Below are 20,687 nucleotides of genomic sequence, written 5' to 3' on the forward strand. Positions count from 1 at the left end.
AGCCCCAACCAAGCTATATCCCCATATGCCCAGTCCCTTTTTTTTTTTTTTTTTTTTTAGTGATTCTTTGGCCTATCTAGAAAACTTCAAAGCACTGTTCATAGAATGTGCGACATTTTAAGCATATTATGATGGTGAATGTTCTGTGTCGATTCAATTGGGCCAGAAGGTGCCCAGATATTTGATCAAGCATTATTTTGAGTATTTCTGCAAGACTGTTTTAGGACGAGTACAGCAGATTTTCCTCCCCTCATGTGGGTGGGCCTGATCCAATCAGTTGAAAGCCTGAATAGAACAGAGGGTTGGCCTTCCCCCAAACATGAACAAATTTCTCCCACCTGATGGCCTTCAGATTGGGTCACAGCTTTTCCTGTCTTTAGGCTTGAACTGACCTCAACTCCCTGGGTCTCAAGACTGCCATCAGCTCTCCTGGGAATCCAGCTTCCTGAGTGCAGATCCTGGGATTTCTCAACCTCCATGATCACATGAGCCAGTTCTTTATTTCTAGAGAAACAGAATTCATAAGACAGATGCACGTGTGTGTGTGTGTGTGTGTGTGTGTGTGTGTGTGTGTGTTTATAAGTCTCCTGCTGGTTCTCTGGAGAAGCTGAACTAATACAAATGTTCACAAGTCATTCCCTCTGCTTTCCCTGGGCTGGGGACTTGGAGAAGCTCAAGATGGGTTTGGAGCTAAAGCAGATCCTATTATTATCTCTAAAAACCAGAAGGTAACTTGCCTACATGTGTGTCTCGATATTCTCGATGGCATTCAGCATTGGTTCCCCCGACTCTGGGAGCCAGAAGGCAAGATGCACCTTCCCAGACACCCTGCTTTTGTAGGGGACCAGCTCTTGGTAGGTCTGCCAACAGTGTGCTCATGGAACACTGGATGGTGGAGGGACACAGGAATCCTGACTCTTCCTGCAGTGGGAGGCTCAGGAGCGAGCGCCATCTCACCTGAGCATCTCCACCTGCCTGAGTCCAGCCTCACTACCCAGGCTTCGACTTCACCTGTGTGAAGCTGTGGTGAGAGCAGGAGTCACTGAGGACCTCTGGATCATTGCGACCTTGGAGCTGGCGTTGCAGACGACCCTCCGCTGCTTCAGCCTCCCATGTATTCCATGAGCTCCTAATTTCCTGCGCTAGATCCCTTTCAGCTAGAGACACCCAGAGTGGTTTCCTGGTCATGATTCTGACTTTAAAGAGGCAGTCTTTTCACACATCACCATTAAGCACAACACTTGCAGTCAGCTTTTAGTAGACAACCATTATTATTTGATTAAGTTTTAATATTATTCATAAGTGGTGGCTAACATTTGCCATGCTCTTTTCTCTGTTTGCTCAGATTCCAGTCATATGGTTTACAAACCTGATCTGCTGGAGGTACTTGTGGCTATCTGCCATAAAGAGGTTGGTGACTTCTCTCCCTGAGAAACAAGTATTAGTGGAACAAGATTGTCAGAGCCAGCCTCTGGAGGCACTGGGAGCTGACCAAAGTAGATAGTAAATTGAGAAACTGTTGATACTGAACAACTCCAAGAGCTTCAGGTAGGAACAATAAGGGTCTTTGATCTTCTTTTCTAAGCAAGCTCCTGTCTTCCCAAAGTGAGACCAGCAGGAATAGCCATAGACAGAGGAGGCTGACTTGATTAGGGACAGGGGGAGAGCCCACAGTTTTCCCAGCCAAAAGTGGTGGGCTCAGTAGGGAACAGTGTCATAAGCTCAAGGTTGCATCCCGAGCTCAGCAAGTAACAAACCAGTCAGGAATCTCACAGGGAGATCCTGGAGATGGGAAGCAGCGCTGCAAAGGCTGAGACACATTTTCCCTGGATGCCAGGCTGGCCAGAGGCTACACATCTGCATGAGGGAGACCTGGAAGAACCCAGTATACAGTGAGGCCAGAGAGCTGTCTTCGAACGTACTACAAACCCACACCCAAAGGCAGCAGAGGGGAGAGTGCCCAGGGCTCAGGGCCTCGGAACACAGACTCGAACCAAATCACCTGCTAACCAGTGAGCAGCACCAACTCAGGGGCCAGCCTAGGAGGGCAGGAGAAGCAGATCCCCTTCCACGGTATAAATTCAGGAAATAAAAATAAAATAGAAACTCAGAAAAAGAAATGGAATCCAGACTATTATGATATATTATTCTAACCAAAAATTATGAGAAATAAATGGAGAAATATGACTCATATTTGGAAGGAAAGCCATCAATAGAAACTGACTCTGAGTGGGCCCCAATGTTGGATATAGCAGAGATGTCAAAGCAGCACTAAGACCCTAGAAACCACTAAAATGTCAAATTTTGTGTTGCGCACATTTTACCACTATGTGCAAAAAAACGAAGACAGGAGAAAAAGCTGAAGGAAACTACATAACAAGAATTAAAGAAAACATGATGATAATGATTCAACAAATAGGGAATCTTGAAGTACATGCCTGTAATCCCAGCAACTTGGGAAGCTGAGGCAGGAGGATTGCAAAGTTTGAGGCCAACCTCAGCAACTAGTTTCAAAAAATAAATAAATAAAAAGAGTAGGGGATGTAACTCAGTGGCAGAGCAACTGGATCTCAATCCCCAGTACCACAAAACAAAACAAAAAAAGAAAAGAAAAAGGGGGTGGAACTTAATAGAGACATAGAAACCGTATAATTCTAGAGATTGAAGGTAAAATAAAAATTCATAAGAAATAAAATTCCTAAGATGAGCTCAACAGAAGATTTGAGATAGCAGAACAATCCAATAACTCAACAATAGATCAATCTGAAGAGCAAAAATGAAAAGTATTGAATAAAATGAACAGAGTGCCAGAGACCTCAAAGATGACATCAAACAAACTAACACACATGTAGAGGGAATTCCAGAAGGACAGAAGAGGAGTAAAGGGGCAAAAACTTTTTGAAGAAATTTTATCTGAAAACATTCCATATTTGATTAATAACAATAAAAAATGTTAATCTAAATATTCAAGAAGTTCAACAAGTCCCATAGAGTAGACACAAATTATACACACCTGGACACATCATAGTTGAACTGCTAATCCAAACACAGAGAGAATCTTGAAGGCAGCCGAAGAAAAATGACTCATTCCATGTAGGAGAATAACAATACATTACAGTTGACTTTTCATCAGAAACAATGGAAGCCAGAAGCAGTGGATTGGCACATTCATATATTTCCTCTGAAATTATATTTCAAAAATGAAACTGGGGCTACACATCTGCATGAGTGAGACCTGGAAGAACCCAGTATACAGTGAGGCCGGCAAAATGCATGCTTTCCCAAATAAACTAAACTGCAACATTCACTGCTGACAGATTCACCCCACAGGAAATATTAGAGGAAAGCCATCTGACTGTGCAGCTTCTCAGCCACAGAATTGTTGGCATTTAGGCCAGATAAGTCTCTGCTGTGGGATGTTGTATTGGAGGGTGTTTATCTGCATCTCTGTACAGGCCAATAGAAGCCCCCCAGTTACAGCAAAGACGTCTCCAAACATGGCTAAAAGTCTCCTTGGGAGAGACTTGGCCCTGGTTGAAAACCACTGGAGTAAAACAAAGTGATACCAGACATAATTCAAATGCATGTGAAGCCATAAAAAGCAACGGGAATAGGGAATGCATGAGTGAATGTTAAAAAGCACATATGTGTGTTCTCTTTCCTACTCTCTTAAAAAGCTTAGCGTCAGTGTAATGAACTGTACTTTTATGTTTCAAGATTTTCTAGTGGGAAACTATAATGTTTTGCAATAAACCTTGCTCGTGACTAGATTTTATTTGCTTGTACACTTACTTGTTTAAATACTTTCTGCTGGATTTGATTTGCTAATGTTTTCTTTCAAATTTTGTATCATGTTTCAAACATGAGATTGGCCTATAATTTTCTTTTTTATACTGTTTTTCCCTTGGGCTATGGATTAGATAAGCCACATAAAATGAGTTGGGAAACTTTCCCTATTGCCCAGTCTCTGAAGCAATTGAAATGAAACAGGAATTATCCATTTTCCTCAATATACTTATAAAACCATCTAGACTTTATGGGATTTTGAGTAATAGATTTTTAGCACATAGTTCAATTTGTTTAATAATTTTAATTCTAATCTTCATGAGTTTACTCAAATAAGATATGATTATATAAAATAGTAATATATAATAAACACAAAATATATTTGTAGTGTTTTAAAAAGTATATATATATATATATATATTTTTTTTTTAGAAATTATTTTATCCAAATTTAGGTTTTAAAGATATTTATTTACACAATTTTCCTTTCCATTCCTAATCTTGTAAATGTATCCCTTTCCCTCTTCTATGTTGATCCATCTTGCCAAGAGTTTATCTCTTTTATAAATCTTTATAAGAATCAGCTCTGGGGTTTTGACAAGCTCTCTGTTCTCATCTTTATAATTCTTCTGTCCTTGCACTTTTTTACTTGATGTCCTTTTTCAAATTATTTTAGTTTGCTACTTCTGTCACTTTTAATGTTTCTGTATTCTATACATACACTAAAGCCTACCTATGTGCACATGAGTTTTACATTTTTAAAGTCATTTAATTCCACATATTTATTGGTTTCTAATGCTCCACACACGTACTCTTTACATTAATTATTTAATTTATTTATTCCTTAAATCATTATCACAGATACAGGGTTCTTCAGTTTCTGTCCCGGGAATCTTGGTTAACTTTTTATTTCTGGCTCTGGTTTTCTCCTGTTGTGCTCAGAGACCGCTGTCTTCCTGATAGCACTCTCCGGCTTCCCTGACACCCGCTTGGCCATCTTATGTGTGGCCAGAGTCTGCAAATGTTCCAAGTGTGCCATGTTAGTCAGCTCTTTGCTACTGTCACCAAAATACTAGATAAGAACAATTAAGGAGGAAAGGTTTATTTGGGCTCATGGTTTCCAAAGTTCAGTCCTTGATTGACTGAGTCCATTGCTCTGGGCAATGGAGGAACATCATGGTGGAAGGATATGGTGGAGGAAAGTCGCTCAGCTCCTGGTGGGGTCAGGAATCAGAGAGGAAGGGGTACAGGACAGACATACCTTCACAGGGCACATCCCAGTGACCACTCCTCCAGCCCCGCCCCACCTGCCCACAGCCACCACCCAGTCAGTCCATTCAAACTAGGGTGGACTGATAAGGCTACAGCCATAATCCAATCACTTTACCTCCAAACATCCCGGCATTAATGGGAACCTTTGGGGTCACCTCTCATCTAAACAGTACCATGTGCCTGTGAAGAATTCTCCGGTGGTGCAAGGGCACCAGTTTCTGACATCAAGCTTTGTAACTGCTTTATTCAAACCTGCTACAACCGTACTGTAATGGTTAATTTACATTGTCAACTTGATGATGATTGAGAGGCCTCTGGGTGTGTCCATGAGGGCGTGTCTAGGAATGATTGGAAGGTGGGACAGTGAACTGCAGTGAGCCCCTCCCTAAGCGTAGGCAGCACCGCCCAGTAGGATGGAATAAGGGCTGGAAGAACAAGGAAGCAGATGCAGATGCAGCCCGGCTCTTCTTGAACAGGTTCTTGATTGCTGCTTCGACCTTCTGAGGATATCGGGCTCTTGCTTCTTCACTCTTCCAAGGCGAACACTGCCAGTGTAGTTTCCAGAAGCCTTGATCTTGGACTAGGGTTAGCACTATTGGTCCCTCTTGCTCTGGGGCTTCTGCTTCTTGGACTGCGCAGCTGCTGGTTCTTCCAGCTCTCCAGCTGCAAACAGCCTTTGTGGACTGTCCAGCTTCTGGTCGTGTGAGCCAATCTAATAAATCCCCTTTTTATAATCCTACTTCCTGTGAATTCTGTTCCTCTAGAGAACCCTGCCCACTACACTTAGCAAAATAGGTTATGCTTAACTTACCCTTATTAAAGGTGTAGGTTGAGTATCCAACATCACTGTGACTGTGTTGATCTCTCTTTTCCGTCTACCAGTTTTAACCTGTGCATTTTGAAGCCCTGTTACCATGTACATACACACATAGGATTGTTGAAGAATTAGCTGCTTGATCATCATGTAATTCTCTCTTTATCCCTAATATCATTCCTAGTGTATGAGGTCTATTTTTTTATTTTATTTACATGGTATATCTTTTTCTATTTTTTTTTTTTTTTTTTTTTTTTTTTTTTTTTACATTTAACCTGTTTATGCTCTTGTAAAGTGGGTCTCTTGTGGATAGTACACAACTGGATAGTTGGGTCTTGCTTTTTTATCCAATTAGACAACCACTGCCTTTTAATTTGTTTACTTGGATCATTTCCACTTAACCCAGTTCTCAGTACTCTTGGGTTTAAATGTATGGTTTCCCTCTGCCAAAAAAAGAGAAAAGAATCTCTGTAGTCATTGCACTTAGTGAAATAAGGGAAACGTGGCATCTATGAAACACATGTAGGAAGGGTTTTTTTAAAAAAAATATTTTTAGTTGTAGATGGACTCAGTACCTTCGTTTGGTTTATTTAGTGTTTGTATGTGGTGCTGGGGATTGAACTCGGTGCCTCATGAATGCTAGGCGAGCGCTCCACCCCTGAGCCACAACCCCAGCCCGAAAGATTGTTTTCTAGAAAGAGAATAATCAGATAATATCACAAAGTGCTTTTGGAAATTAAAAAACTATCATGATAATAGAAAAAATTTAAAGTTTGTAAAGGGAGGTTGGAAGATGTCATTGAAAATATCTTCAAAAATCAAGGCCAAGAAATGGTGGGAAAGAAATGACAAGACCATGCGTTGCTGCATGAAGCGCTGTTGGAGCAGAACAGCCCCCTCTCCCCCGAGCGTCCCTTCTAACAGGCTAACGAACCAGACAATAAAACTATTATTATTTGCAATACACTGATCAGCAAGATCTCTGGCATTGATTGGGTTAAAACTTGAATCTGCGACTCCTTCTCATCTGGCACCGTAAGACGAGTAGGTGGAAACTATATGATGGGAGATGATACACAGATCCCTGGAAACGGGGCCGCTGGGCACCCTGGAAAGAGGAAATAGACGAGGTGGGACGAGATCCGATCTGCTTACACAGGAGCCGGGGGCGGTGCTAGAAGGGACAAGGACGAGATGTCTGCACCGCCCTCTGAAATGTGCCAAGTGCTCAGGACCACTGAGCAGGTTTTGGCTGGGGGTGATCGGCTGCCTTGCCATGGACGGCCCAGGCAGGACAGGTCACCCAACTTTGCAGTGCGAAGGGCTTAGTCCTCTGTGTTCTTGACTCTGCATTTGGGTGTTGATCCGGGACAGACTGCCCACAAGGACTGGTTAGTTCCTGGAGATAAACACCTCCCCTTGTGCACACCTTTGGTGCACAAGCCAACCCACCCAAGCCCACAGTCCAAACGGCCTCCCCACCCAGTCACACACCACGCCATATTCCCCTGCCCTCCATCTGGATGATGTGAACCCCCCACCGCCCAGAACCTGCCCCCTTGAGTCCTCAGCTCGCTCAGCATGCCTCACCTACCTCTCCCTCGAGAACCCCAATAAGGCTCCAGCCTGGCTCTGGGCTTCCTCTCTGCCTCCTGTCTAACCCTGGTCCTGCCCCAGGTAGCCCTGCATGGTGCCCTGGGCTTCGGGTCCTTTCCATACAAACATTCCCAATGACAATCATTTCCACGTCTACACGTCTCACTGCACCTGATGAAAATAAGTCACAGTTACAAACTTTTACACAATCAACCACTGAGACAAATAGCATACTGGATAGTGACGCAGATTTTTACTGTTGAAACTGGTGGCCTGTTAACTAGCCTGTTGGAAGCAGGCTTTCCCTGGCGAAATGAGAGTTAGTCAAGATGCACAGAGGCTGGTACTGTTAACAGACCTCCCTGCCCACGTGACCCAGCCAGGCTTGTCATCTGCATCCTTAGGGACCATCCTGAAGCTGTCCCACTGGGTCAAGTCCAGCCACTGTCTTCAAAGCATGTCTGATGGCCAATGGCTCAGGAGCCCAGAACCCCACTCTGGAAGGTTCTGGTTAAGCCGTGCATACAGGGGTGGCTGGAGAGACGGGCAGACAGATGCTGGGCTTCATCAAGCTCTGCTGCCTGTTGGAGCACATGTTTGCTTAGCAGATATTTGCACACGTGGGAGTTTTTCTAAGTCTGTGGTCGTTGTGTCTGGTGGCCCAATGCAGGGGGGCAGCTGGCATCTCCTTCCTGCATTCCTTCACGGCCACCGCCATCTAAGGCCTATGGTCAGACCAACATAGGTCGCCTCACCAGGAAAGGTCCCGGCAAATTGAACTCCAATGACTGCATCAAGGTGCATTGTAATGACCACACAGACTCCAGGACTAGAGAAGAGAACCCAGGCAGAGGAAGGGGGTGGGCCAGACGTCACCACGGAAATGAGAAAGGAGGAGATGACAGAGCCAGCCATCGACATTCCAAGAGATGTGATTGCAAGTAGAATCCCACAGCCAGTCCAAGCATGGAGCTGAAGAGCTCTGCAGGCAGATACACGCTTCGCGCCAGCCACTGTTCAGGAAGCTGCTGGAAGGCGGTGGATCCAGGAAAAAGGAACACAGGAGAGAGGAAAGAGTCTGTCCCTGCTGATGGGCGGGCTGCAGAGCCCTTCTGGGGAAGGACGGTAGATAGCCCCAGAGCCCAGGGAGGCTGGCTGGCCTTGGGGCTCCCCACCCGCTGGCCTGGGGAAAGTGGGCAATGCGACTAATCACGCAGAAAACAGCTGCAGCCCGATTTTGCCATTCAGTTCAAGAGTCTGGAAAGAAGTCACCACAGTGACTTAGTAAACCTGGCCATCAATAGCATTCACCTTCAGAAGGTGAATGGGCTCCAAGGTACTTTATCAACTCTGAGAGCTGAAAGCTACGCATGAAGAAGAACAAACCCTAAGAGTTCTTCCCTCAGAGGGGAAATTAAAGGTGCTTTGTCCTAAGTCCCTCGGCAGTAGGGATTCAACTCCAAACATGAAATGGGAGGAGGACGGAGCCAGGAAACAGCAGGGTGGGAAGAGAACCGGGGCGGATCTCCATCCCCTGTCGGGGGAGGTCGGTTACGCTGCCAAGCAGGGGATAAGGTCTTCAGAAACGTGGAGACGAGGACCAGGAAGATGACGCGGGACTGAGGAAGGGGCCGCAGAAGCGGGTGGGAGGAAAAGCATGGAGATTCACCCTCCTCATTAGCTCTCTTTTAACATCCCGGCAGCGACCCTGGTGCACACGCACTGGTGGGATTTAAAAAGTGATTTTACGATAGACGTCGATTGTAATGCTTTCAAAGTAAAAGGCAGAAAGTTGCTAATGAGAAATGTACACCCCGCACAAACCTAGAGGAGACGGGAGGAAGAGGAACCCGCCCCCAGAGCGGATGTGGAGGACGCCGGGCCGCAGAGGCACCGAGAGCATTGAGACCCAGCACGCTCCTTGTGACGATAGCATAAATGATTGAGCTTTCCTTATTAAAAATCAAAGATGGTGTAGGGTGTTCACAGGAGACACGCCCCAACAAAAGCGAAATCGAGTATCAATGAGATTAAAAATGAAAACAGCAGGCAAAGAGGATTAGGTAAAGGCAAACCAACAGGAAGCAGAGGCAGAGATATTATCAGGCACCCCAGTGTTACCAGCAAAAGACACCGGAGTGAAGAAAGGCATTTCAGGCTGATGAAGGGCATCATGCACCAAAAAATAAGTAAATAAATAAAAAGCACAGCACAAAACGTTGTGCTGCAAATCCACGTGGAATCAGAATATATGAGGGGAAGATGGATCAAAATGCAAAGTTAACAGAATTACACGTGCAGCCTCAGGTGATACCAGTTGCTGTCGGTCTTTGCAGACAAGAAGTAGCCGAAGGATTCTCAGAACATGATCCACGAGGTCAACTACACGGCTTCCTGTGTCTGTAAACAGGAGGTGAGCGGGAGGCCGGCCTCCATGACGGCCCTCCAAGAGCTCTGACTCTTGGTATCCACACCCCACAGATTCCCCTCCCAGCACTACCAGGGCTGGTATGTGTGACCCACAGAGTGTGCACGTCACCACCAGGCTTCAGGTACAAAGGCCACTGCAGCCTCCCTAGGCCTCTGTCTGACTCTCCCTGGTCACTCACTCTAGAAGAAGGGAGCCATGTTGTAAAATGGACCCACCTGGCAAGCAGCAGAGTCCTCCTGCCAATAGCCACAGATGTACCATATGAGAGGCAGGTTACCTGCCCCATTGAGTCTTCGGGTGAATGTGGCCCTGGGGACACCTTGATCTCCTCACCAGGGACCCTGAACCGTATGCACCTGGCTAAGCTGCTTCTGAATGCCTGACCCACAGGTAGTTGTTCTAAGCCCTCAAGGGTTGGAGGAATCAGTCAGCAATAGAAAACCATCACACAGTCACGTGCCACATGGTGACATTTTGGTCAGCAGTGCACCGGTATCTGATGGCGGTCCCTCAAGATGACCCAGCCCACTCAGGCCACAGCCACCTCAGTTTATGAAGCAACGCTCCATGATGTGTGCACAGCAACTGTGATGGGCTGACAGATCTGGCTCCATGAGAATGTTCTAGGCCAGACTCTAAGGGAAATGTCTAAACAGACTCCATTTTGCTCTGAGACTCCACGTTATGTAGGCAATAAGCTTCTCCCATGGGAACACTCTGCCTCTGTTCCCATCATCAGTTACTTGGTGTGACATGTTTAATAATATACAATGGCATCTCCTATGTAAAACAATGTACCATGTGAACAGTGATTGTGTGGATATTAGCAACCATTCTTTAGTTTGTACCTAGGTAAGGGTCATTCTGACCCACGTCCCCCTCTGTCGATGATCTCATGATGTTAATGTGTAATTTCGAATCATAGCAACAGACACTTATGATCGATGTGATTTTTGGTATAAGAACCCCTACAACCCTGTGGTCAGGGCTGTTCTCTCAATAGCCATTTTTGGGGGCATGTGTGAGACAGTCAGCGGCCGGCTTAGTAAAGACTCTCAGATTTGGACTTCTCAGTGGTGATCGGTCTGTTCTTAAGTTGCCCCCATAACACAACAAAACTGCTCCCGACTCGTTTCTCAGGATGTCCCTTCATTAGGCCAAGTGTGACTGTGCAGGTTAGCAGGTGGGTGGAGAGAATTTTAAACTTACCTCCTGGGCTCCAACCAGCCCTCCTTTCAGACCTCGCGGCACAGTGACAACACAGTTCGCGGGTGGATCCCAGCCTGGCCCTCGGCGCCTGCCCTGCACCAACCCACACAGTCAGAGCCCATAAGGGGTCTCCACTGAATTCAAACAGACCCAGAGGCGGCTCTGTGGTCTGACGATCAAAACCGAGTCATCTGGCTCTGGCGTCCGGTAGTGTGAATCGTTAAATGCACTGACTCCTTGAAGTCGCATGCGGGGGCTTGGCGGGGGCACCGTGTTCTGGATGTACGAAGCCCCTCCGTGCCCCCCACGGGGCTGTGCTCAGTTTCCCACAGGGCACAGCCAAGAGGTGGTTGATTTTACTTAGTCTGACAGTACCCAGGTGCTAGCTTGTTAGCTGAAGAAATTAAGCAACGAATATTTAAGGACAAATGTGACCCAGACGCTGGCAGAGAGGCTAGTACGCCACGCTCTATGGGGGCAGAGAAAGTGAAATCCAGGAACTTGGGACCTTCAGGACATATTGGCTATACAGACATCGGACGCTGAAATATCTACTGTACTGCGGTTGCTGCCTCAATATTAAAAATAAAAGGTTTGTAAAGATAACAGTTTTTAAAATCCTCTTGGGGCAGTGGAGGACACATCAAGGTCACCAACTAAACCAATACCACAGCTGTTTGCATCTGCTGCTCTGGGCACTTTGTTTTCTGCCTAATTTCATAAAGCCGAGAGGGTACAGGTTGTATTTTATAACCACAGGGATGTTGTTGTTCTTGTTTTTAAATGAAAAACAAATCAATCGTCATGTTAAGCAAAACAGTCATGTTTTACACCTAAAAGAGACGCCTGATGGTTTGGAAAATTTAAAACCATCTCCTAAATAATGATTGGGTCAAAAAAGAAGTCAAAACCTACTGCAGATCACTTAGAAAATAATGGGATATAGTCATAAAGTCAAATTTAGAAGTGAATTCAAAGATGTAAGAATTCTTACTAAGGAAAATAAAAAATGGCAAGAGTATGTAAGCTACATTTTTTTAAAAGAACAAGGTGCCAGAGACAAGTCCCAAGGTGTCAATGTCAATACTCACAAATAATGTGAACAGATCAAAATGCCCTATAAAGAGAGATTTGAATTTTTTCCTTTAATTGGTTGGTTGTTAGTGAAGCAACGTTTACCTGCGGTGACCTAAAGCACAAAATTCAACGGATTTTGATGATCGTATAAACGCTGTGTGACTGGAACGCCCACACACCATCCCACTGTCCCACGAGGCTCCCGTCTGCCGCTTTCCGGCATCTTCACCTCCCCGGGACAACCCACATGCTAGTTTCTATCACCATGGATTCATTTTCCTCTTCCAGAAGCTCACCACACACTCTGTGCCTTTCGCAATAGGCTTTCCCGTCCACCCTACATATTTTAAGGACCGATGCGTGCACCGGCCAGGCACGGTGGCCGCGCCTGGATCCCGTGACTCGGGAGGCCAGGGAGGAAGGATTGCAAATTCGAGGCCAGCCTGAGCAGCTGGGTGAGACCCTGCCTTAAAATAACAGGCGAAGAGGGCTGGGGTGTAGCTCAGTGGTGGGTCGCCTCTGGGTTCAGTTCCCAGTACCGGGAGGGAGTGAGGGTGAGGCCGAGTACCTCTCGTTCATCTTTAATTGCTCAGTAGAGTTCCGTTGTGCCAACGTGTCCAAATCCTCTACCGACGGACCTTTGAGTTCCTTCCCATCTGGCCGTAGTTTATGCAGAGCTTCTAGAACATTCCAGCTCCAGCACCTGGGTGTTGGTGGTTCCTTCTTCCCTGGGACTTCTTTCCTCCACACACCAGGCTGCTGCTCTCCTCTCAGCTCCGTCTGACTCAGGGGCCGCCCCCTCCTCAGCACCCCTGGCCCTCGGTGCCCACCCCACCACGGTGGCAACACCTGATTTAGTTCCCTCGAAGTCACCGTCTTCCCCACCAGGCTGTGGTCTCCTTGAGAGAGGCCGTCTGTCCATCTCAGCTTAGGCTTCCAGGGGAGCGTAGCACCTTGTGCACAGAGAGCCTCAAATAAATAAATAAATAAACTCGAGTGAACCAACAAGTAGCTTGGATGGAGGTGGAGAAGTAAAGGTCACTGCGCCCAGGAGCAGCCAGGAGGCCAGCCTGACCACAGAACCTGGAAGGGGACGTCACACCCGTCCGCCACCCCTACAGGCAAACCAGCGGCGGAATCAGAGCTCTGAAGACGTGTGCCACCGCAAGGGGTAAACCCGTTGTCTTTTTGGAGATGATGGACATTAGATCAGCCCCTCTGATCCCTGGAAAGCAGTTCCCACCCAGTCTACACGCTTCCCCGCGCTTTGCAGCTGGCGGGGGGAGGGGGCGGCAAATGCCAACCTTCAGAGCTTGAAAGAAGAAGCTATTAAACTGCGTATTTGTTCAAAGAGAGAGAAAGAGTACAAAGAAGAATTACCAGAAACCCCCTAAATTACCAGTGTGGGTTACAGTAATTGCAAAATTACAGAGCTTCGACTTTATTAGATACACACCCTCTCAGCTTCCACGAGTTCCTAGGCCTGCCTCGAGCTGACAATAGCCAGAAAGTTCTGCGGGAAGTCTGGCAGGGAGCAGGGGGGGCTTGCCGATGGAAGCCCCCTCGTGGTGGAGGCCGAGATCCGTAGCCGGGCCAGGAGCAGTGGGGTCTCTGCTTTCCAAGGGTGAGCGCCCTGCGGTTGGAAGCAGGACGGGAAGGCTAGCATTTCTTAGATTCTCAGAGGCAGCAATGGCCTATGGCCAACTGACTTGGAGTCCTGAGACCCCCTGCCCCAGGGCCCCAGGCCACTGCAGAGGTCAGACGAGGTGAGGGCCGGTCCAGAGGCAGAGTGAACTGTGGTCTCCAGCTTTCCCCAAGGCAGTAGCCAGAGTTTCAAGCCGCAACGCTCCCATCCTGCGTCAGTTGCCGCCCATCTCTGCACGCAGTGACACCCTGCCAAGTAGTGCTGACCTCCACCTCCCATGTTCACCTCCCCATGCCCTCCGACATGCCTCCTGCGTACAGGCATGAGCCACCTGCTTTCTTGCAAAGACACGTGGGAGGTGTTTCATGCAATCCTCTCCGAAGCACTTAATTCAGGGAAAGATGTGATCCTACCTTCAAAGCACGTGAGGTGGGTCTAACGAAGGTGACCCCTTTGGTGGATCACCAAAGCCCAGACCCAACCCTGTCAGACCCACGCTGGTAGCCCAAGAGAGGAAGGCACCTTCTTTCTCTAGGAAGTTTTATTTTACACACTACTTTAAAAAAAATACATAATGTTTGGCATAAATTTTAAAAATTTGCGAAGAAGCAGGAAAACATGAGAAAAATTGTCAATAGAAGTAGATCCATCAATGGCCGAGACGCTGGAATTATTAGACAAAAATCTTTGAATCAACTAAAATAAAGATGTTTAAAGACCTAGTGAAGGGAAAGGTAGACAGCACGTGTTACAGATAGGAATCTCAGCAGGGAAATGGGAACTATGAAAATCATCAAATGGATCCAGACATGGTGATGTGCACCCCTGTAATCCCAGTGACTCAGGAGGCTGAGGCAGGAGGATTGAAACTAAGGCCAGCCTCAGCAACTTAAAGAAACCCTGTCTTCAAAGTAAAAAATACAAATAGCCAGGGATGCACCTCAGTGACAAGGCACCCCTGGGTCAATTCCCAGTACAAAAAAAAAAAAAAATTAAAAATCACCAAACGGAGGAGCTAGTGGTGTGGCCCAGTGGTGGGCACATCCACAACCTCCATCGTGGGGATGCAAAGTCTGGACAGTCTTGACTCTGAGTAGCAGCTGGGCCAGTGACTCTGCTCCTGAGCATCCCAGGTATCCCCTGGAGGCGTCCTCAGCAGGCTCCCTCCACCTGGCCCTTGCCCTCTGGGGACTTATATTTCTTCCTGGGACAGGGCTCTGATGAAGTCATTCATCAGCAGGATGGAGACGAGGTGACAGGTCTCTATGTGCCAGGACTGATTGATGAGCTTGCTGCGGGTGCCACTGGTACCCCACCAGGAGGAGGCCGGCACCGTGGGTGATGTGCAGTGTCCCCCTGGCCACGAGGACTCTCCAAGTCATTAGTTTTTAAATCGGGCAGACGGTTCAAGAAGCACTCGCTGCGGGCAGCTTTAATTATGCATGCTCTCTTTCCCTTCTGATCATTTATAGCCGTCCTCTCTGGAGCGGGGGAAGATGTTTTCTCTGCTGGGCTTTCTGTGTTCACGCAGCTCCGACTTCTGTGGACCTCAGCAGAACCCACTGGGTGCCTGGACTCTGGATGGGAGCCATGCTGGGCCGGCCAGGGGTCCAGCAGCCTGGAGGACTCTCTGCATCTGATGCCTCCTAGGTCCACCCTGCCTGCTGATGAACAGGACGTGCCGCTGAGGCCCTGCTGGGCGCGGGAGCAGAACGTGCGGGGGAGCGACACACAGACAGGCTCCAGAGCCGTCAGCTGGAGCCGGGAAGGGAGTGGGGAGGCCCAGTGTTGGGCTGTAGCAGTGACTGAGACACCAGAGACAGAACGGGAGGCTGGCTCCGGGCAGCCCTGGCTCAGCGGGAAATCCACCCCGGGCTGGGTTCCAAACTGCCTCCTTCCCGGGGCAGAATGATGCCCATCTGCCCGATGAGATTACGAGGCTGTTAACCGGGTCGAGGCCCTGCAACAGCCCAGCCGGCCCTCAGCCAGTCCCGCGGCTCCGTATCCACGTTCTCTTATTTTTCCTTCCTTTCCCACGCCTGCCTCCACCACCCCAGTACTGGGCACTGAACCCAGGTGCTGTCTACCACCAGCCCTTTGTGCCACCCTCCTGCCTCAACCGCCAGAGCAGCGGGATCACAGGCCCCTGAGCCGCCTCGGCCCACCATGGCCACCTCGCTGTGCCCCCTTGACCCAGGAGTGCCCGAGGGACTGCTCTCCGTCCCTCTCCCCCAGTCCACCCTGCTCCGACCTCAGAGGCTCCTGCGGGATCTCTGAGGGGTGACCTCCTGGGATCTTTACACAGACCCGAGTTCAAGAGACGCGGCTGCCTAACTGCACCTACGTGGAAGCGTGCTCGAAGATGAAGGGTTCAAAGATGAGATCCCAGGAGTGATTTGTGCCTTGGCCTTCTGGGCTCCAAGACCTCTGTGCGTGTGAGACTCAGGGTCGTGTGCAGGCAGGAAGCAGAGACCAGGATCTTGTTCCCGGATCTCTCCCCTCTTGTCCCCTGCTTGTCCCCCTGCTTGGACTCTGGGCAAGCCCACCTGCTTCCTGCTCCTTCCCCATGTGCTTGCCTGGCACCCGCCAGACGCCTCGCACCCGACATGAGAAGGGGCGGCCTCGTGGGTCCCCTCCCGGCGCCCATTGCAGCCAGTCGTTGGAGCACGGAAGGCAGACGCCCCCCGCGCTCGCCCAGGTGTGTTAACAGCAGAGTGGGGCACAGCTGCTGATGTCCTGTTTCAGAAAACCAGCCGGACAGATTTCCACTGACAGGATCAACACGAGTCAGGGAATGATACGCACAATGTGAGCTTGATTTTGGGAAAACAAAACTCACACGTTTGCAATGCACGTTTTAAAAAGCTTGGCCGGGGCCCTGGGGGTGTGGCTCGGTGGTACAGCACTTCCCAGGTTCTCCCCAGCAGGCCACAAAAAAATTGTAGTTAAAACAACTTTAACTCCTGCACGAGCAGGTCGGTTTCTGTGTGTTTTGTTCTTGGGTCCTTTTTTCACGTGTTCTCTAACAGGCTGGCATTGCTTAATATCAGAGGAACACCAGGACATCTTCCTCCACATTTAATGCTGGAAGGAGCAGGGAGCCGGGGTGGGGCAGCACCCGGGTCTGCAGACCAGCCCTGCCCTGACCTGCCACGCCTGTCCCCTGATGCCCATTGTGCCTGTCATTGATGGGGACCACAGCCCACCTGGGACTCTGCAAGAGACCTGAAGGTTTGGGTCCCTCACAAGTGACGTCATCGGTGACGGCCGTGTGCTGGCACGGGGCCAGCGTCCCCCCATGGCCAGGTCTGCCTCCCAGGGGCCCTCCTGACAGCATCTTGGGGCAGAATAAACATCTGGAAAGTGTTTCTGCTCCAACACAGGAAATGTGCCTCGGCCCCGCACGGATCCCAAGAGCACGACACCGGAGCTGGTCTAGCAGCCGTGGGGGCCTCTCCCCTCCTTCCTGCCACCAGGGTGTGACCGGCAGGCGTGGGGAGGTGGGGAGCCATTTGCTTTTCTCCACAGAGAAGAGCTTCTAAGTCCCGATCCCTCCCTCCCCCTGTGTGGCTGAGACGGCTCTAGCAGTTGCCTGTGACCCCTGCTCCTAGCAAATGCTGTCTAGGGACGCTCCTGACCCACAGGCTCCAGGGACTCTTGGTTTTGTGTTGGTTTTAATTCTGAATCCAGGTTCCAACCTGGCCTGACCTTTCTTGCCTGAGCCCTCGTCCACCTGCAATGGACCCTGGCCAGTCCAAGGCCAGGAGAAGTGCACCTCTCAGGGTAGAAGTAACATTTCCACTCCGGAGCCTCTGAGTTTGCATTTGAAACATTTATTTCAGGAAATACATTTCAACACTTTTGTTATTTATACAAAAAGAGACGAATTTCTCGGGAGGCACAGAGCTAAAGGCCATTGCGGAACACAGCCCGGCAAAACTGTTCAAAATCTGGTTACAGAGAAAGAAAGCAAAGCCGTCCGGAGCCCAGGAGGCTGCTAAACCCCCAGGCGACACGGGGGCTGGGGCGGGCAGGGCCATGCGTCCTGAGCCCTGGGCTGCACATTTTCTTCAAAGTCTTGGTTTTGGCAAACACTTGGCAAGTCGGTAGTTGGCAAGTAGACTGTTGGGCTGAGGGGTTTGGTGAGGGTCCTTCTGCGCTTGGGTGGGGAAGGAGGAAGACGCCCAGTACGATGACCCCATGCACCCGCCCCTCCCGCCGTGCTGCTAATGCTGCAAGAGCCTCAGGCCCACAGCCTGCAAACCCTGTGTTCAGACTCACCAGCACCCTCCTTCTCCGGAATGGGAGACAGGAAGGAGGCGACTCTGGTCAGCTGTGCATGGTCCCTGCTGGTCCCTCTTGGGGACACAGGGTGAGGTGGCCAGGCTGTGCCACCCTTAAACCTTGCTCTGCAGCCTGGCCCCACGTCTCCCCACCTTTGGGGGGCTTTATAATGGATTCTGGGGTACAGAGGCTCAGGAACGTGGAGGACAACACCCAGCCAGGCTCTGCTGGCCCCTGGTGTACCTGGGCCTCCGGGACAGCAAGGGCTGAGGCAGGAGCGAAGCTGGAGAAGGCAGGGCGGGGAGCATCCGGGGCCAAACCAAACTCAGCAGGAGCAAACGCCTCCTGCCAGCCCCCCAGTGCTTCCTCCCTCAGTTCCTCCACCAGAATAGAATGCCTGGACCTGCCCAAAATCCGGGTGGGGGGTACCCGTCCTTTTAATCCTGGGTCGGATCGCGCTGTGACAGGAGCGCCCACAGGCAAAGGGAGGCGGGCAGAGGGAGGACAGCACACCTCCTCCTGCTGCAGCGTTTCTGGCCCGAGGGGACACAGGCAGGGACGGCTGAGATAAGGCACTTTCTGCTCCAGGACGGGCTCACGGGCGGGGGCAGCCAGGGGGCCTCACCACCTCTAAGCAACTGGCAACCTGGGCTGAGGAATTCACTAGTCTCCCCTGGGGAGCAGGAGTGGGCAGGGTGCTTTCTGAGTCACAGCCCACGACACGCAGGGGGCAGGAGGGGCCAGGGCCACCTGCTGGCTCTGTCCTCCCCTGGGTATAGCCTCTGACGGGGTCCAGGGGCCCAGTGGGCATCCCTGCACCCCAGGGCCTGGTCCATGCAGACCCCCAGCCTGCAGGCTCCTCGGAGGGGACAGACAAGTGGCTCTTCTGGCCCCTCGGGGAGCTGGGGCTGGGCGGAGGGATGGATCCAGTGGGCCCTGTCCTTCCGCCCACTGCTGGGCCCTCCCAGTCCTCAGGAAGGCGGGAGGAGGGCCTGAGGACTGAGGAGGGCCCAGGACCAGGACGAGGTCCAGCCACCGCGCCCAGAGCCCGTGGGCTGGTAACCAACACACCTGGGGACGCGCCTTCTCTGGTTACTGGGCAGCGTGTGAAAGGGGCGGGGGGATGAGGACCGGAGAGAATGAGATAAAATAAGACGGGGTGCGCGGGCGCACTAGGGGTGGAGAGGACGGGGGCGTCCTGGGGCGTCTATATCTCCTGGGCCTCTGGCTCCTTCTGCACCCCGTTGGCCATGGCGCTGTTGCCCTCGTTGAGGCGCTTGACACGGTATGCTTCGAAGTGGATGCTGCTGGTGATGTCCTTGATGTTCTGCATGTGCGTCCTGTGGGGAGCGAGGTCAGCGGCCACCTGCCCCTCCCGGCCCCGTCCCGACTACTGGGCTCTCCCCGGGTCCCCTGGGGCGCTCAGGCCGCAGGGCTGGCCAGGTCTGGTGCCAGGCAGCACCTGGTGCCTGGTAACTGCAGGTGCTCTCGGGCCACACCTGTCCCAAGCTTCCCTTCCCAGGGCCGCTGCACCCACAGGCCACGGCTCTCACCTGATGAGCAGGTCCCGCAGGTAGGCAAACTCACAGTGTGTGGTGTTCTCGACTGTGGAGAGACGGGGGCTTCAGTGTCGCAGCAAGCCCCTCCACCCCGCCCCGCCGCCCAGGAGCGCGGCCAGAAGCAGCTTCTGCGGACTGCCCGCTGGTAGCTGGGCAAGGGAGAAGGGAGCCACCTGCTCCACAGGTGAGTCCTGGACACCTGCAGGTACCTGACACTGTTCTCAGTCCCTGGGACACAGGGTGGCAGGAAAAACTCAGCTCCTGCCAGCTGGAAGGTTCCAGTCTAGTGGGGAGATCGCTCGGCCACCCAGTCAAGAGCCACAGAATGAAGGCGTGAGGCCCCTGCTCCCCTGGAGTGGCCTGGGAGGCCTTGGGAAGAGCCGATGCCCCAGGTCCAGGGGCCGAGGTGCCGGGAGTGGGAGGCAGGGGTTGGAGGGGGGTCTTAAAGGAAACCGGCCCCTGGGTGTTAATTAACCCTACGGCCCCACCTACAGAGGTCACGCGTGCAGGGACCACACCAGCTCAGGAGAGCACAACTCATGTGACACTGCTCAGGACTCCTGCACAGAAAAACCCAGGGCGGGGGTGAGCACGGCGGGAACCGTGGCCACTTTGGGGGCACCAGGGGACAACGTGCAGGGTCCACGGGCTCCCCTGAGCACACTGGTGCAGGGAGGAGCCTCTGCGGGCGGCATTGAGGGCACCGCTCATTGCTGAGGCGATAACTCACAGGTGGCACAGGCAGCCAGGCGTGTGACTCTTACACAAAGAAGACCGTCATGGGTGGGGGGCTGAGGGCGTCGCTGGAGGGGATGAGGGACCAGCTGCTCTCCCTGCAGGCCCAGCTGGGATTCCTCTTTTGTAGCCACTTAAGGAAGGCTCGGGGGAGAAGGAATCGAGTCTGCCCGGGTTTTGCATAGATGAGGCCACGGAGGGATCTGGAACCCAGGCCCCAGGTCCACCATCCTGTCTGCCCCATCACAGAGCAATGGGCCTTCCTCAGTTGGTGGTCTGG

The 20,687-nt window shown here is 50.8% G+C and overlaps 1 protein-coding gene across 11 annotated transcripts in view; it reads right to left on the reverse strand.

The window, feature by feature from the left end:
- Positions 1–17,640: 17,640 nt before the first annotated feature.
- Positions 17,641–20,687, reverse strand: part of Septin9 (septin 9) — a 143,796-nt gene continuing 140,749 nt past the window's right edge. For all 11 annotated transcript variants that reach the window (XM_047543302.1, XM_047543300.1, XM_047543297.1 and 8 more), the window contains 2 exons: positions 19,667–19,718; positions 17,641–19,453 (listed from right to left, as the gene is read on the reverse strand). In XM_047543302.1, the coding sequence (XP_047399258.1) occupies positions 19,321–19,453; positions 19,667–19,718 (185 nt within the window). In that variant the 3' untranslated portion in view covers positions 17,641–19,320. The remainder of the gene's footprint in view (positions 19,454–19,666; positions 19,719–20,687) is intronic.

The sequence above is a fragment of the Sciurus carolinensis genome, chromosome 3 (assembly GCF_902686445.1).
Source record: "Sciurus carolinensis chromosome 3, mSciCar1.2, whole genome shotgun sequence".
Lineage (NCBI taxonomy): Eukaryota > Metazoa > Chordata > Mammalia > Rodentia > Sciuridae > Sciurus > Sciurus carolinensis.